Below are 18,770 nucleotides of genomic sequence, written 5' to 3'. Positions count from 1 at the left end.
AAAAGGTGCTCAAGGTTACAAGGTGCATGGGACGTATTTTATTTTGCTGCGCCATCTATCCCTACCTGGCTTCGAGAGCCTTTGTCTGGACAAGAGAATGCAATTGCAGCGTGCAACAAATCTTTGCAACTCCGCTTGTACGGGATGGATTCTAAAAATTTTTGTGGCGGTGAATTCCTGAAGCAATAGGCTTTTTTAATTAATTCATTCCGTGGCTATTTGAAAAAGCGTTTTGGGGCCCCTTTAAGTGAACATATTGCCCTAAAATCAATTGATCATTTTATTAAGCTTAAAAGCTTGTTATGAGGGCTTATATGCTCTAATTATAATGAGTATTAAAATGTTACGTATTCTACAGGTTTTGACTCGCATCCTTCAAAAAGTCTGATCCTGCTGCCACTCAGCTGTTTCGACTTATTTTGAACGAAACAAAAAATGGGCATTTGCATAGAGGCCTTATTTCAGTATAAAAAATATATTGTCCAGGTTGATTAGGTCATGATAAATACGTCGATTTTTCTTTGTATGTAATTTATACTATTTCAAATCTATTTGAAATAATTCGAGCAAATTACTATTAGCTTTGAATTTGCTCCGGACTTAAAATTCACAATTTGCACAAGCCTAGATATGATCACTGCACTCTTGTGGGATGTAGACATGCTGCTGCAAGAATTTTGTGTACAATGATGTAATAATGAAAATTACAGGAGATAAAACATCCATTACTGCAGGTTTTGGTTTCTTGCTCATCCTCTTCACCCTTTTCGGGTAGGAGTAGCCTGTTGTCGCGGCTATGTTCATATCGGCAGCGTAGCGCGAGGTCACTTATTTTGTCATAGATGCACAGCCATAGACTGAGCCAGGCGGGTTTCCTCATGTGTCGCTCGTGTCAGCTACTTGGAGGCAGGACGTGAGAAATGCAGTGCGAGGCATCGGTGAGGTTAATGAGGTAAACAAATACATGACATGGGCCAGAACCGCATCATCACAGGGCCAAAACACAGTTTTATGGTGGCGTAGACCGCTGCCCTCTAGTTTTGCATTAGGGCATTTTGTAATCATCGTTTAATTTTGTGTGTTCTTTGATACAGTGAAACTGTTATACATATATATATATATATATATATATATATAATATTAATGGTCATGGCAGTGTTAAAAAAATAGTGAGAAAGATGGCGCTAATGGTGTTCAGGAAAAGCAATGGTGGTAGGCTCCCGAAACAGTCTAGTCGAGACAGGTGCACAGGACTGCTCGTCAAGTGCACACATATTCTGATTCATTTCTCCACTATGCTTTGTAGTACAGTGCTTATCAACTCAGGAGTAGATGCTTGTGCGTTAAGGTTTAAAAAATGGGTGGCTGTACATAGCTAAAGTCAATTGCACCACAGGGGGTTGTGCGAATTGAGGCTGGCAGCCAACTTTTTTAGATCTGATGTGGTGTAACTCTACAAAACACTGGTGTAAGAGGATACAGCCACGCCAGGAAGAGTTAAAACCCTCTATTGCATGGCGTCCTATATTAGGGACATACCGTTTACCTTTTTTTTTTTTACGGGTGTGGGCTGCCAACTTGATAATGTGATACTTTCGAAGTAATTCTATATCTCGAGCAATACGCAAAAAAGAGGCATGGGATGCAGCGTGCAACTTGTAGGCGGTCAACAGGAGAAATTTTTTATTCGATGAACGTTTTCACCTAACAAACATGAAAAAAAAAATATTGTTGCATACTTTATGGTTTCAGAAATTCAAGCCCATTAGTTTTCTGAAGTCCCTGTGCAACTACACCAAAGAACCCGAAATCTGTGTGCCAAATTTGGCACGCATGAACTATAAAGACAAAATTGGTATCTTGGTGCCATCTGTGAAGTAAAACGAGAAATATATGTAATGCGTAGCCTTCGAGCTTTGGTTATTCGATTTCCTCCGTAACTGCTGCTCAGTACCGCAAACAAGCATTTACCATGTCGCAGATAGCAGGAAATCATGCGGGAAGAAATATAGGTGTTATGCGGTGAAGGTGTAGCACGGCAGCGCAATGAATGTGTTCACGTTATCACTGGTCACTCCATCACAAGATGGAATTTCGAGGCTCGGTACAGTGAGGGCGAATCGTTTACGAAAACGCCGCTTGAACAGCGAAAAAAAATGAGATGTAAAGGACGAGATACTTCAGAGGAAATCGCAACTAGATAGAGTATATGGAGTTATCGTGTGTGCGTTGGTACGATAACCACGCCGCCCCGCCGCAGTGGTCTAGTGGCTAAGGTACTTAGCTGCTGACCTGCAGGTCGCAGGTTCGAATCCCGGCTGCAGTGGCTGCATTTTCGATGGAGGCAAAAATGCTGTAGGCTCGTGTGCTCAGATTTGAGTGCACATTAAAGAACCCCAAGTGGTCAAAATTTCTGGACTCTCCACTACGTCGTCTCTCATCATATGGTGGTTTTTGGGATGTTAAACCCCACATATCAATCAAATCAACGATAACCGTGCCATGTCATTTCTGTCAAGCTTTGTCCAGTCCAAAAGACTAAGCTGGTTTACCTTAGCCAAGGAGTTTCGTTAGAATGTTTGCCCCAGCATAGTAAAGGTCTACAATAGACACATTGGCGGAATCGACCCGCTGGACTCGCTGCTTGGACTTTACCGCGTGCATATCGGGTAGAAAAAGTGGCACTTTCAAATTTTTACGCATATGCAAGACTTATCAATAGTAGTAGCATGGCTACTGTACTAGAGGCTGCAGGAGCAGATTAGGAAGAAAATACTACCGTTGGCTCAATTCAAAACAGAAATTGCAAAATGCCTTACCTCTCACAACAAGGGCCTACCCAAAAAACGACCAGGGAGGCGTTCTAGAGAACACATAGAATTCTAGGCTCAAGTAAAAAAAGCACGGCGACTGGCTGCACCAATGGCCCCCAAAGACATACAATCTGACCAAGTCGGCCACTGGCCTGAATTTGATGAGAAGATCGATGTTAGCGGCAATCTTGCTTAAAAGAAGTCGTCAGTAAGATGCAAGAAGTGCACCAATTATCTGTGCCTGAATGCAGCAAACAACTGTTTCATTTCATTCCACACATCGCGCTAAAAAGACCAACTTCCACGATGTCATGTTTTCGCCCATGGCAGCAAGACTGCTCTGCCATCTTCATAGTGTGCTGTATTTGGCACAAAGCTGTATTTTTATTAATAAAGGCATCGTAACCCTGAAACTTTTTCTTATACATCTAGGTTTATTCAATCAATAATAAAACCTGGAAAAATAATTTTTATGATGACTTTCACAATTAATGCAATAGAGGGTTAGCATTTTTTCGCAGTCTCTTTGCAATTAGAACACAGCACATCGAAGTGCATTAGAGCTGCGCCCTCTCATGGTCTGCAGTTTCACATGAGGGCGTATTGTAATCATCATTTAATCTTTGTGTGCTCTTTGATCCTTCTGCAGGAAGACATTGAAGGAGAAGTTACGCATGCACCCACGAAACATCGTTCCATACCAGGTATGTTCTGATCACATTGCTACCCTATGTGTTTGGCATTTCCTGGCATCATTTATAAGGAACAGTAGGATTGGGCGTGTTAGTATATATAACATGATAGTTTCTCTGTCTCATCTCTTCTATCCCCTCCTGTTTTTTGCGCTGTTAAGCACTCTTTATCATTTATAAGGAAACCTGCTGCTTCTTTCTGCACTGGTTGAGGCTTTGGTCTACATTCAGCGTTAATCGTGTCAAGGTGGGATGTTGAAGGCCGCTGATGTCGCTTTTCACGAGTGTGTAGCCATGCTACTTTTCCTTTGGAGCCTTGAAAAACCTAAGAATAGCAGCTGTTATATGCTAAAAAGTTGTTTATCGTTTTACTTCTTATAGATATTGTCTAAAGTAATGCATTAAATTTTGTTCTGCATAACTAATTGTTATCATTCATTGATAATGAAGGATGTACTGAATTACTTGAGAGGACAATGAAAAATGGTGCTGACTTAGTCACATTCTGACAGTGCACTAATAATCTTCATCAGCTTGCCACTAATTACGTAAAACATCCCATGGAGGATGCTTTCTGCTGAAAAAGAAGTGGGTTTTGACTGCCTCTTTTGCTAATTTCAAGGAACATTCCTCAATGAAATTGGCAGGAGCAACTAAAGTGTTCGTGGTTGCAAATTTTTACACGGTCTTTTTTTTTTTTTTTTTTTCGAGCACCTCATGGGTTTGAAACAAGCACGGTAAAGTCGTCCGACCTTGAATGTTTGTGCACATGTGTGAATTTTTTCCCGCTTTCCAATAGCGTCAGTCGCTGAGACGCAGAGGTAGTGCGCAATGCTGTCATCAGTTTTTCATTGCGAGGAAAAGGACAGAGCGACTAAAGCAGCACTACTGTATCAAATTTTGCCAGAAAGTGGGCGACAGCCAAGTGGGAACAATTGCGAATATCGAGACAGCTTTCAGTGTAGACATTATGAGCCGGGCACAGATTAAGGAGTGGTACAACTGGTTTAAAGACTGCCACATCGGTGGAGAGCGAACCGTGCTCCGATTGGCCATCAACGTGCCAAAATGACCAGGTCATTGCCGAAGTGAATGCTGTGGTGATGCGGGACTGTCGTGTTACCATCTTGGAAATCGTTGAAGAGGTGGGCGTCAGCACTTGCTCTGCACATTCTGCTATGTTCCAAGATTTAGCCATGAAGAGAGTTGCGGCCCAATTCGTGCTGAAACTGCTCACGAAGGAGCAAAACCAATTTAGTGTTGAAGTCTTACAGGGCATACTGGATTTCACAAACAGTGACCCAAGCGTCATGAACACTGTAATCACTAGAGACGGGTTGTGGGTGTACGCATGCTACCCAGAAACCAAATTCCAGACATTACAGTGGAAGTATCCCACATCACCAAGACCAAAGAAGGCCTGCCAAGTGCGCAGCAACGTCAAAGTGATGCTGGGTGCTTTCTTTGACTCCCACGGTGTGGTACACCACAAGTATGCACCAGAGGGTCAAACAATCCCTAAAGAGTACTGCAGGGATATCCTTCATCGCCTACGTGATGCTGTGCGACGAAAGAGACCTGGCTTGTGGTCAACAGGAAATTGGCGCATTCATCATGACAATGCTCCTACACAATCCTCACACTTGGTTCAGACTTTTTTTGGCAAAAAGGCAGACTTGCTGTAGTTGAACAGGCTTCTTACTCTCCTGATATGGCCCCCTGCAACTTCTGGTTGCCGAAATACAAGAGGACAGAAGTCTTCGACAACGTCCTCAAGGGAGGACACTGTCATATACAACATCGAGATCACGACTGTAGTCTGCGTACCTGCCTGCTGGCGTGACGGTAAGCCTCAATGTTATCTCCAAGCAGAAGCTACATAACTTTTTCTTCAACTTGTCCCCTGGTCTTGTTCAAGATGTTCGTGTGAACCCGCAGAAGAATATCATAGTTGACACAACAGATAAAAAGACGGTGCAAACCCTACTTGGTCTATTGCATCTCTGTGGTGTCGACACATGGGCTTTTTTATATCTGACGTGGACTTAAAACTTCAAGAGGACGTTTTGAAGAGCCTTATCGTTTGGACGCCTTCATGCAAAATTATGCGTGTCCGTAGACTAAACTCTTCAAAGTGCGTAAAGATTGCTTTCGAATGTGAAAAGCTTCCTAGTCACATAAGTGCGGTACCCAGTTCGACCCTTCATACCAAGGCTCTTACAGTGTCGTAAATGCCTGAAGCTTGGACATGTGCAGAGTTTCTGCACAAGTGTTTTGGTTTGTGCCAAATGGGGCGCAATGCACAACGTAAAATTTTGTGACAGCTCAACATCTCGATGCCCTAACTGTAACGGCGAGCACTTGGCAACAAAGAATGTCCCACCATGAAGAAAAAATTGAAGGTTCTGAAAAAAATAGCCAAAGGTAAAGTATCGGAAGAGAACACTCTCAACCGCAATACGCGTCTACCCGCTGTAAAAGGCAAAACTGATGTACCTTTACTTTGAAAGTATAGTACTAAAAATCTACCTCAGAAGGAAGAGCAGAAGCGGAACTACCCCCTCGGCAACATCGTGGCCGGCGCTTCCACAGAAAATGTCCAAGGCAGTCTCTGAAAAGATCACTTCTCGCAAAGTGTCGGAACGAGCTTCTACTAAGGCGCCCCTCCTACAGTGGAAAAGATTGCAAACAATTTGACCTCTGCGAAAGACGATGCCTAGCTCATCAACCTACTTAAGATGCTGATCAATGTCATTAGATCACCGATTGCCGCTTCCAGACACCAGCAGCACTAGCCGGAGAACATTTGGAGGCGCTCGTCCCAGTTCTCGACGACCTTCACTTAAAACGGTATGAACAGTGAAATCGCGAAAAAACTGCGATTTTCAAAAAATCATAGCTTCACCATGGCATGGCCCGGAGCAGGCTTTTTGGGCTCATCGGAAAGATCATTTCTCAGTGTTCAAATTACCCGCTTCAGCTGGCTCCTCCCTTTAAAAACAAGCGTACAAAAAGCAAATGTTTGAAGGTCATTTTGAGGCCCCTGATTGGCTCTGGCCGCCGTTGTTGCCTCAGCTCGCCTCGCCATTGGCCCGATGCTCGCTCCGGGAGATTGTGGTCTGCTGCTTGTGTGTCGCAAAAACATGGTTGTCGAAAATCGCCACTTTGTGAGTGTTCACGGCTCCACGATCACTTAGGATATAATTACGCTTTAGTTAGGAATTGCAAGCGGATGCTCGATCAGATTACTACGATGAAGCGCGCAGTCTACGAGTGCAGCGTTTCACCGGAGTCGTCTTTAGGCCTAACTTCGCTGACAGCGAGACGAACTTTGCGGTCGAGAACGACGCGCTAGCGCACTCATGAAAACGTGCTTCTTCTCAGGCAACGAAGCACATCACTCGCTATCTCCTCGGAACCGTGGACGAGCATTTTACGCATCGGCAGCGGACCCCACAACCAAGCTCGTCAACCTCTCCTCCCACTGCAAAGATTGTTCGGAACAGCGGCTAACATTTTCTCGCATCGGCACTCAAAAATGCGATATACCAAGTGCAGTGCGTGCAGATTTCTTTGTCATCGTAGCTACACATTTTGTGCATCGTGGCCGAATGCCGCTGCCAAGTGCATCACGCGCCCGCAGCACTGTCCACTTCACAGTCGTCTGTGAAGCACTGTCCACTTCACAGTCGTATGGAGTGCTGCCAATAAGCTTTCGTGATGCAATTTAGACGTGCTTGGAGCCATGCTCGGTATCGCCACGAGCGTCTATGAATCTTCTGACACAATGAAAGCCTCGTAAATTAGCGTTTGTGCGACCCCTAAAAACCTTTCCGGCCACCGATTAGCTCACACCCCATACAGTAATACCTCGTTAACTCAAAGTTGTAAAAACCAAAGAAAATTTTGAGATAATTGGATTTTTTAAATAAGCGAAGTTGCGCACATAGCCACGAAAAATGAAGCACTTTTTAGCAAAATCACTACTACATAGTTAATGGCTCTTAAGCAGCATTTTCTAATGTTTCTTATCGTGAAAGTGTGAAAGACAAAAAAAATATCGCACAAGAGGCGGTAACTAACTGGATTTTGCACCCCTGCCATTTTATTTAGCGGAGAAAAATTCCTAATGCTCGTCTCCTTTGTTGTCGTGCTCGGGCCTAGAAAGACGTCATCCAGCTGCTTTACGCGTTGCATCAGATGATTTTCCTCACCTCTGCACTCCACCTTATTTCGAAGCATACGCAGCAAATTTCTTGTTTTTGCAGATGTCTGCATCTCTCTAGGTGGTTTGTCATCGGCGTCGTTTCCACCACCCCCTACGTTATGGCCATTCAACGGTTTCGGCGCTTACCACATATAGCACTTCTGGTGCTATATGTGGTAAGAGACAAACCCTACCGAACGTCTGGAGTTCTAAAAAATACATAATATAAATGCATCGAATTTTGTAGTGTTTCGTTCCAGTGTCTCGCGCATGGTAAAAGATGCTCCACACAAGGAAGGAAATTTATTCAACTACAGCAGAACACAAAGCTACTGCGACATCCATTAAATTCTTAAGGTGGCTCAGAAGGCATTGTAGAACATTTATGAGCGTGCTGATTAGCGTGGCCACAAGTTACATCATCGATATCTTGATACCAAATGCAACATGGTGTGCTGATTGTTTGCTGATTGTTTTACTTTCCTTTGTTGCAGGCCCACGCTGATACTCAGTCTAAACAAGGTTCTACGGCAAGGGCTAGATATCAAGTTTAAAACAATTTAGGAAAACGAAGAAATGAGTTGAGGACCTGTGCTCTAGGGAACCAGCAGATGTGCTGTGCTTAAACAACAAAATGAAGCTGAATTCGCATCATCTACAGCAACAAGCAGCAAGACTGCAAACCGGGGATCTGCAAGTTCAAAAAGTTCCGTGTTTTTTTTTTTTCTTGAGTTTTTTTAGTTTTTTTCTTGAGTTTACTTGTGTGCGTGTTATGTGTTATATCTTTTAGAAATTCAGTTGTTTAATGTCTCATTTGTGTTAAATTAAACATAAATTAACATAAAGATAGTATACACTTTTCACTTGCACGATGTGCAGAAGTGGAACCTGTGTGCTTATTAAATGCAGTCCCAGTAGGCAGCAAAGAGTGCATGCCTTGAGGTTTGTGCTGTGGCAGTTTGCAGCAAATTTATTTTTACTTCTGCATTGCAATTCTGCAGCAGTATGTGCAGTTTATGTTATTTTGTAATTGTGTGTTTCTGTTGTAATTGTATAAGGACGTCTTTTTTTTCTTTTGGGTATTTAATAAAGTGTCTCTTATTCTACACCCGCTGTGTTTCCTCTGCAACTTTATTTTATTTATTTGTGCATTTGTGTAAAGGTGCATCAATTGACAAATGTTTTGCAATTGGTACTGTGTAAAATAGAAAGGTGTGTTGTCATTCGGTTGAAAAAAGAGATCAGAAACGAGTGTACGCTACAAAGATGCAAGGTTGAGTGTGCTACAACACATTCAAAAAATGTTTCATGACTAGCATTTCTCTACAAATTGATGAAGCGATGGCTTCGTTTCCAGCTTGGTCAGAAGCCAACAAATGCCATTGCCTTTGCACTTTTTCAGGCACCAGTGTGGCCCTGTTAGAATGTCACTTGACTTTTGTGCCAGCAGAGCCAGTCATTTAACAATGCTAACTCTCCGAAACCCATCGCAAGTGTACAAGTGCTCACTGACTTGGTGATGTTTTGCAGCACAAATTGAAAGTGTCGAAGAAGTGAGATGATGGGGCTGTCTGTGGGCTATCTAGCATGTTTTGGAATGAGAGTTGCCCAATATTTTTCCTGTAATGCGAGTAATATACACGCTTGCCAAGTCTCCCACATCGTCCGGGAGACTCCCGGATTTTGATGATTTCTTTCGTTTGTTTGGTTGCCATGAAAATCTTCCGGAAATCGAAATTTGTGTGCAAGATCTGGCCACATTGACAAAGCTGGAGGTCAGTCCATTCCGGGCTTTTTGCGAGCCCACCACATTTTATTATAAACAAATTTTAGAGGCGCTCGTCTAAACGTAGACTCTCAGTGATGTGAAACCGCGATAAATACAAATTCGTGAAATTCCCCAGCCAAATTCATCTGTCCATTAAGCCGAAATTCAAATGTTCCGAACACTTTTCCTGATGTGATATAAACTTTAGTACGGAAACACTCGAATGTAGGCTGATCGACAAGCAACCTTCGGAAGTGTGCGTGCGACCAGTGCACACGCTGTCATTTACAGTGCGTGTGGTTGTTTCCAACCGCTGCGGACGAAACCGCGATTATTCTACACAATCATGCATGGTGATGACGTCAGTGACACAACTCCAAAAGAGTGCGCGTGGCCAACGTTTGACCAGTCAGAGCAATGCTGCTTTCCGCAAACTATGTGGACGAAACCGCGGTAGTTGCAATCATAAATATAAAATGGTAGTTTTAAAAGCTCATATGAATAAAACAAAACTGCAGTTTGCAAAACCTCTGTGCGCCGATGAGATAGTGATCTACGAGCTCCGAGGGCGCGTGGCTGGTGCAGCAATAGAATAAAGGTGGTAAAGATGTAAAAAAGGCTTGGAGCGTTTTGTCGTTGCTGGCTTATACCTTGTATCGAGCAAAGCCAGAGTTTTAACCCGCGCTTTCGTGGCAGCCAGCCTCACCACCTCGTCCGTTCACGTGTGAAGACATACACTAGTTGTTTTGACGGAAATCACTTGTTTCGATTGCACGAAATTTCGGGAGCATTTGCGCTTTCCTTTTGAGGCCCTCACTTTAGTGGGATATCCTACCCTCATGTGTTTCGCCACTCAAAGCCATTATGAGACCGCAACGCCGATGTTTCCGTTTCGGATCCCGCCCTCTTGTTTTTGCGTTTTTTTTTTGTTGCCGAAAATTGGAGAAAACAATTCAACGCATTGATTTGACTTATGGTGGCAAAACATGATTATGTGGTAGCTAAAGACACGTGCATTGCAGCTACAAATTGATCTATTTGACAGCGTTCCTGTACCCGAGAACATGACTGACATTTTCACGTACAACGAGCAAGCAACCAGTTAAAACAAACCCCGTCAACACCTTCCCTGTTACTGTACAGCTCGTCATCGGGATCATCGACTCTATCGAGCAGCTTTTTTTTTTTCATGTATATGACTTGAAGACAGCCATCACGGCAGTATTTTGGTAAACAACGCCATCGAACACACCATGTATATCGATGGTAAACACTGTGATACACACCACGAACTCTTCCTTCACTTGCATCTTTGTTTTGACAGTAGCTGCCGCGCTTTAGTGTCGCAGCTGCACCTGCTGAACTGGTGCCGCGCACCCACGGCAGTGCTGGCGCTGCTGTGACACTTTGCAGAACTACTGCAGGCAGTGCAAGCCAAATCGAACAAGACTTGACCTGTTTCATGCGCCTGCCCGCGAAGATAATTTAGAAAAGTTAGCACGTGTCATACCAAGGGCCGACAATCCACTCCAAGAGAATTCTGCAGTTTGCGAAAAGCATTTTGAGTCAAGGTACACATGTTATTCGTACATGTTTAACCCCTATATTTACAAACGCTCCTCGACTCGACTTTCTTCCTTCACTTGACAGAGCTGAGCACTGCGCCACCACCCAACTGAAAATGACTCTGCGCTACTCAAGAATCGCAGCAGATTGTTGTTGATATGCAGTGACTTGTCGTGCCTAGAGACAGCGCTCCAATCTGCTTTCTCAAGTGAAGGTGAAGCGTTGAGTGAAAGGACGTTCTAGAATACGGGGGTAAGCCAATAGAAAAGTTGTTTCTTCAATATAACACATTGGCGTGTCGGACGTCCCTGTGGGCGACACGCCCCGTGAGTAGCAGATCCGCAATGAAAAGAGCCGGACTGAAGCATTACGCGTACGTGTCCATTTTCTGCTTAGAGGGCTGAACCAGCGTGCTACGCAGAATAAAGCCAAGAAGGTGAAGCCCTATGTTATGCATAGGCGTATCAGCCGGGGGGGGGGGGGCACGGGGGGCGCCAGCCTCCCACTGAGAAAAGTGCACGCTGGGAAAAACTAAGGCGAAAATTTCCTTCACTGTAATAACTCGATTATTTTGTTACGGGAAAAAGAAAATATTACGAGGAAAAGTTGCAATATAGTGATAATTTTCTAACATTTCAGCGGTGACGATTTCCTTGAAGGTTCTTTGCAACGATTTCCGCCCTGCGCTGCAGCACTGCATAGCAGGCTAGCGCTGAACAGGGGCCCCGTACTATAACATCACTTGTTCATGTTTTTATTATGCTGCAACTGGCCGATGCCGTTATAGATGGGAACGAAAAAAAAAAGTTTATGGACTGGTCAAAGTTTATACTAGCTATTCATAAACTTCCTGCGACTCATTCGACAGCTGTGATAGTGACTGACTCGTATTCCGTGTGTTCATTCTTATCATCGTCGTCGACATCAGCAGTACTAGAGACTTTCAAATCATTAATCCCAGCAAACATTCGTCTAGTGCGAATGATATGGGTGCCAGGCCATCGTAGTATATTTATAAACGAGATGGCTGACAAACTTGCGCGAACATCTCTTAATCTTCCGATTGTGCCAATCATGCCTCCTACAGCTTATGTAACAGCAGCGAGGTTTAGAAAACTTTCCCTTCTTGAAGACTCATCAAAAACCATGATACCGAATCCAGATTTCTCGCACCTGCACTTCACATAAAATAATAAATGGTGTCCCACGCGTAAATTGGAAGTCTTGGTAACAAAATTACGTTGCCGTGTACCACCTCTTAATTTCTACTTAAACAGGTCTGGTCTGGTGCCATCCCCTCTGTGCTCAAGCTGTAACGAACCTGAACATATCGACCATTTTCTTATCACATGTCACCGATTCAAAAATCAAAGAAAAAACTGCTTCGAAATTTTATTCAGAAAACTAGGAATATCACTTAATACTCCCAATATTTTGTCTTTTGGGGCCACTTCATTGGGACACAGCGACAGGAACATCTGCGGGGCTCTCTGCGAATGCATATATAACACAAGAAGATTACCTTGCTGAGTCGGCGATCAGCTCTCGAATTTTACTAGTCACACTACCACTTATTATTTAGCTGATACACTGCAATGATTCAACTTTCAGGAGAATTTCATATAACGATTCCACCACAGATATTCAACAAATTCTATTATTTCTCCCCCCCTTTTTTTTCTTTTTTTTCTTTTTTTTCTGACATTGCGCCAAATTAATTTCACAGTCAAAACACAGTAATCATATTCCCCTAATCTAGAACATCTATAGGTATTTACTTGCATTAACCACCGGCTTCTTGGCCAATCCCCCTTAGTGGGTGAGAGCCACAAAAGAAAGGAACAAGCAAGCAAGCATTTTCTTCTTCACGAAAACCATTTTCTTTCATCGAAAAGCATTACCATCACCGCTGCTCTGTCGAAGCTGCTGTGAGCACACGATTGCGACTAATCTTGCTAAATATTTTAGTTTTCCCGTACTAGAAGAGCCAAAAAAAAGTTTCCACTTTAATCTCCGATAAATCTGATCAGCCTAGCTTATTGCATGCAACTTGAAGCGACGGTTGCATGCTTGCAAAGTGGGAAGCTAAGTAGATAAAAATGCTCAATGTAGCTTTGGTTCCTCAAGGATTCCTTCACATTTAAAAACCGAATTCTTTGTGAGCTGTCTTCAGTCATTTAAAGATTTCATTTAATGATAAAATATTTACTGTGGAGGAGGCCGCCATCAACTTCGGCGATGTCCTCAGCATTCTGAGGTATTCTGTATTCATTCTGAAAGTTGTGTGGTAACCGTGCATAGAAAGTAATATATATATATATATATATATATATATATATATATATATATATATATATATATATATATATATATATATATATATATATATATAGTGACTAATAGCTTTTCCTCTCGCCCCCCACACGCGAAAGAGTTGGTACGCCACTGATGTTATGTGATGTTTTCATGTACTGTTTCTAATAAACTTCTATCAAACCACCAGTCCTCTATATTCATACATACTTGTACTGCATTTCATAAAAACTGTATCGACTTCCACTTTTTGAATTACTATGACAATCCAAACACTATTCGCAACTCAAATGAACATGAGAGGGCGCTGCAGAGTAGGAGCATGGAGTAGGGCTTGGATACCTGAAAACAGGTATCCAAGCCTGCAGAGGTAAAACGGGGGCTTAGGCAGGGGTGCCCCCTGTCACCCTTATTATTCATGATGTACCTACAAGGATTAGAGGCAAAATTAGAGGGAAGTGGACTGGGCTTCAACCTCTCTTTAGTCAAACAAGGAAAACTTATTGATCAGGCACTACCAGCATTAATGTACGCAGATGATATAGTGCTAATGGCCAACAACAAGGAAGATTTGCAGAGATTGATGGACATCTGCGGTAATGAGGGAGATAGGTTAGATTTTAGATTCAGTAAGGAAAAATCAGCAGTCATGATTTTCAATGACAACGAAGGTAGTGAGCTTAGAATACAGGACGTCACGCTAGAGATAACAGATAAATACAAATATCTGGGCGTATGGATAAGCAATGGGACCGAGTATCTGAGGGAACACGAAATATACGTGACGACTAAAGGTAACAGGAATGCAGCAGTGATGAAAAATAGGGCACTGTGGAATTACAATAGGTATGATGTTGTGAGAGGAATATGGAAAGGGGTCATGGTTCCTGGGCTGACATTCGGCAATGCGGTCTTGTGCATGAGATCAGAAGTTCAAGCAAGATTAGAAATTAAGCAACGTGGAATAGGTAGGCTTGCTTTAGGAGCTCACGGGAATACACCAAATCAGGGAGTACAAGGTGATATGGGATGGACATCATTTGAGGGCAGGGAAGCTAGCAGCAAGATAAAATTTGAGAAACGATTGAGAGAAATGGGGGAAGAGCGTTGGGCTAGGAAGGTTTTCAGCTACTTGTATATGAAGAATGTCGATACAAAATGGAGAAAGCGAACCAGGAAGTTGACTGGTAAATACTTAGAAAACAGCAGGTGGCCAAACCAAAAAGAACTATCGGTTAAGAAGAAAGTGAAGGAAACGGAGACTGACATGTGGAGAATGGGCATGATTAAGAAGTCCGCACTAGAGATCTATCGAACTTTTAAGCAGGAAATTGCCAAGGAAAGGATCTATGATAATACACGGGGTAGTTCTCTACTGTTTGAGGCCAGGACGGGAGTACTGCGAACCAAGACATATCGGGCCAAATACGAAGGGGTAGACACAGTATGCAGTGCGTGTGGAGAGGAAGAAGAAACTGCCGAACACTTGATAATGTTCTGTAAAGGGCTTCACCCTATAGTTCAGATGATGGCGCAGAGTTTTTCAAAGCACTGGGGTTTAGGGACCGGGAGGGCAAAATAAACTTTAAGCGGGTAGACTTAACCAGAAGGAGGTTATCTGATTGGTGGCTAAAGTCAAGACACGAGTGAAAATTAAACTCTTCACTGCTAAGTACGAATCCTCAAACTCACTTTTTAAGGAAAAAAAATAAATATAGTTTTTGGTTCATTAGGTGTTACGGCTTGGTGGCGATAGCCACCGCCCGATCTAAAGGGTACAGCCATATCCATCCATGGAAAGGTAGCTACGAAAAGATAGAAAGGCAGCTGCGAAATTTTGGAACCATCTAAACTCCCTAAGAAATGAGACGAGCCTAGAGCAGAGTTTTATAACTACAGCCCAAGGTGCCAGGCTAGAAGGGGACGAAGCTATTCAATATATAAGAGCAAGGGTGACAAAAAAAATTTCAACAAAGAAGTACTTTATGCACCACAATAGGCAAGGACGAATCAAGTGGTGCAATGGCTCCATTTTCACAACGAGAGTGGGAAAGGGCTGAGGAAAGGGTTCTTAGTAGTACATCAACAGGCCCAGATGGCATTCTAATTAGGCTGATAAAGACATTAGGTCCGAAGTCTAAGCAGGCTTTGAGAGAGGCAGTGAGCAAAGTAATAATCGATGGTTAAGTTCCCGATGGATGGAAACTTAGCAGGATGAGCATGATCTATAAAGGAAAGGGGGACAAAGCTGACATAAACAACTACCGTCCTATAACAGTGACATCAGTGGTCTACAGGCTGGCGATGCAGATTATAAAGAAAAGACTGCAGGCATGGATAGAAGATGAGGGGGTGCTGGGGGAACTGCAGAATGGGTTTCGGAAACACAGCAGGTTGGAAGATAATCTGTTCTTACTGACGCAGTGCATCGAAATAGCAGAAAAGGAACACAGGCTTTTGTGGCTAGCATTCTTGGATATCAAGGGAGCGTACGATAGCGTGGTTCAAGAGGAATTGTGGGGAATACTGGACACACAGGCGTGGAACATGTAGTCACTAATCTTTTAAAGGGTATCTATAAAGGTAACAAGGTAGTTATAAATTGGGAAAAACAGGTATCCAAGCCTGTAGAGGTAAAACGGGGGCTTAGGCAGGGGTGCCCCCTGTCACCCTTATTATTCATGATGTACCTACAAGGATTAGAGGCAAAATTAGTGGGAAGTGGGCTGGGCCTTCAACCTCTCTTTAGTCAAACAAGGAAAACTTATTGATCAGGCACTACCAGCATTAATGTACGCAGATGATATAGTGCTAATGGCCAACAACAAGGAAGATTTGCAGAGATTGATGGACATCTGCGGTAATGAGGGAGATAGGTTAGATTTTAGATTCAGTAAGGAAAAATCAGCAGTCATGATTTTCAATGACAATGAAGGTAGTGAGCTTAGGATACAGGACGTCACGCTAGAGATAACAGATAAATACAAATATCTGGGCGTATGCATAAGCAATGGGACCGAGTACCTGAGGGAACATGAAATATACGTGACGACTAAAGGTAACAGGAATGCAGCAGTGATGAAAAATAGGGCACTGTGGAATTACAATAGGTATGATGTTGTGAGAGGAATATGGAAAGGGGTCATGGTACCTGGGCTGACGTTCGGCAATGGGGTCTTGTACATGAGATCAGAAGTTCAAGCAAGATCAGAAATTAAGCAACGTGGAATAGGTAGGCTTGCTTCAGGAGCTCACGGGAATACACCAAATCAGGGAGTACAAGGTGATATGGGATGGAAATCATTTGAGGGCAGGGAAGCTAGCAGCAAGATAAACTTTGAGAAGCGATATAGAGAAATGAAGGAGCACCGTTGGGCTAGGAAGGTTTTCAGCTACTTGTACATGAAGAATGTCGATACAAAATTGAGGAAGCGAACCAGGAAGTTGACTGGTAAATACTTAGAAAACAGAAGGTGGCCAAACCAAAAAGAACTATCGGTTAAGAAGAAAGTGAAGGAAACGGAGACTGACATGTGAAAAATGGGCATGATTAAGAAGTCCGCACTAGAGATCTATCGAACTTTTAAGCAGGAAATGGCCAAGGAAAGGATCTATGATAATACACGGGGTAGTTCTCTACTGTTTGAGGCAAGGACGGGAGTACTGCGAACCAAGACATATCGGGCCAAATACGAAGGGGTAGACACAGTATGCAGTGCGTGTGGAGAGGAAGAAGAATCTGCCGAACACTTGATAATGTTCTGTAAAGGGCTTCACCCTATAGTTCAGGATGATGGCGCAGAGTTTTTCAAAGCACTGGGGTTTAGGGACCGGGAGGGCAAAATAGACTTTAAGCAAGTAGACTTAACTAGAAGGAGGTTATCTGATTGGTGGCTAAAGTCAAGGCAGGAGTGAAAATTAAACTCTTCACTGCAAAGTACGAATCCTGAAACTCACTTTTTAAGGAAAAAATAAATAAATATAGTTTTGAGTTCATGAAGTATTACGGCTTGGTGGCGCTAGCCACCGCCCGATCTAAAGGGTACAGCCATATCCATCCATCCATCCATCCATGGCGGATTCACGGCGGTCACCGCGTTACAGCCACTGTAACTGCATCCGCTGTCGCTAACACAAATATTGAAATTTTCTGCAGTGTGATTGCAGTTCACGCTGCTTCGTATTAGGGAAGCTGTTTGTTTGAGGTTGTCAGTGACCATGTGTTAACGAGTTCCCACAAGGTCACTGACACGATGCAACGTGATTATTGTGAAAAAACACAATAGTCAAATTTGCATTTGAACAAGTTATGACCGACGAACAAACATCAATTGTCGCTTCGAGATTTGGCTTTGAACACGTCTGTATTGAGCAACCTACTGGGTTGTTGCGGATCTGCAACATACATAGATGTATGCATTCATGTTTCGTTTTGGACAATTTATTTGCAGAATTAGGTAAAAGTTGATTTAAAGCTTAAAATGAAAAACAATTTTTTCTTGTGTGGTTTCACGATTCAAAAATAAACGGTTAATGTAAAAAAACATTATATATTCATATTACTTAAAGCTTGTAAAATTCCAAAACTACTCGGTTGGTTATGAGGATTGTGAAAACGCAAGACTCCGGGTAAATACTGACTACTTGGGCACAGACTTGTTCCAAAGCCTTCTCTAAAGGGGTTTTGACACAAAAACCTTGGCCCCGCATTTTTCTGCTGCAATGCGTTGCTGTGGTCTTGTTAGGAATGACACGTCGCATCATTTGCTGCAGCACGCGACAGATAATCAGTTTCGGTTTTCATGGTTCCAAAAACTGAGTGCAACTGTCGCTACCTAGCGTGTGCAGCTCTTCACACAAAACTGTGACGCACTTCCGCACGGTCCGCATAAAGAATTACTTTCGAATAGGAAACTGGACTGGAGTGTCGCCAAACATAACTTTCTAAGCGTGTGCCACGGCCACGCACTCGCAACAAGCCGCCGAGAAATGTAGACTGCGGAAACTAACGTGACCAAAAAAAAAATGGCGGCTATGACGTCATCATAACTTGTTTTGGTGACCGTAGCGTAGTGACGTGAGGGTATTAGTGGGTCACCTCGGGGTCTTTACAATGGTGTCTATAGCGCTGTGGAGTTGGTCGCTCAAGCAAACTTCAAAATGAATTTAAAATACCTTCCAAGCTATATTCGCTGTTGATATGTTGCAGATGATAACGAATGTTCACGAGAATCGACCCCGCAGTCTATCTCGGCCCCGAAATTTTGTGTCAGTACCCCTATAAAGGAAACAACGCTCGATCAAAAGAGGTGAACGAAGCTCCCGTGGTTTTTTCGTACGCGTATTGTAGTGTAAACTTATTTCCAGTTTTCAAGATTCCGTTATGCTCTTCTCGGGTCCCTGCAGTTCAC

The 18,770-nt window shown here is 43.1% G+C and overlaps 1 protein-coding gene across 1 annotated transcript in view; it reads left to right on the top strand.

Moving 5' to 3' along the window:
- The window catches only part of LOC119161353 (eukaryotic translation initiation factor 4E-1A), a 66,859-nt gene extending 58,302 nt beyond the window's left edge, over positions 1–8,557 (top strand). Inside the window, exons 5-6 of the mRNA XM_037413790.2 lie at positions 3,463–3,517; positions 8,207–8,557. Of these exons, the coding sequence (XP_037269687.1) occupies positions 3,463–3,517; positions 8,207–8,266 (115 nt within the window). The 3' untranslated portion in view covers positions 8,267–8,557. The remainder of the gene's footprint in view (positions 1–3,462; positions 3,518–8,206) is intronic.
- Positions 8,558–18,770: the final 10,213 nt, after the last annotated feature.

Source organism: Rhipicephalus microplus, chromosome X, assembly GCF_043290135.1.
Source record: "Rhipicephalus microplus isolate Deutch F79 chromosome X, USDA_Rmic, whole genome shotgun sequence".
In the NCBI taxonomy this organism is placed as follows: domain Eukaryota; kingdom Metazoa; phylum Arthropoda; class Arachnida; order Ixodida; family Ixodidae; genus Rhipicephalus; species Rhipicephalus microplus.
The sequence above is the reverse complement of the archived record's forward strand: the minus strand, read 5'-3'. Positions and strand labels throughout refer to the sequence as shown.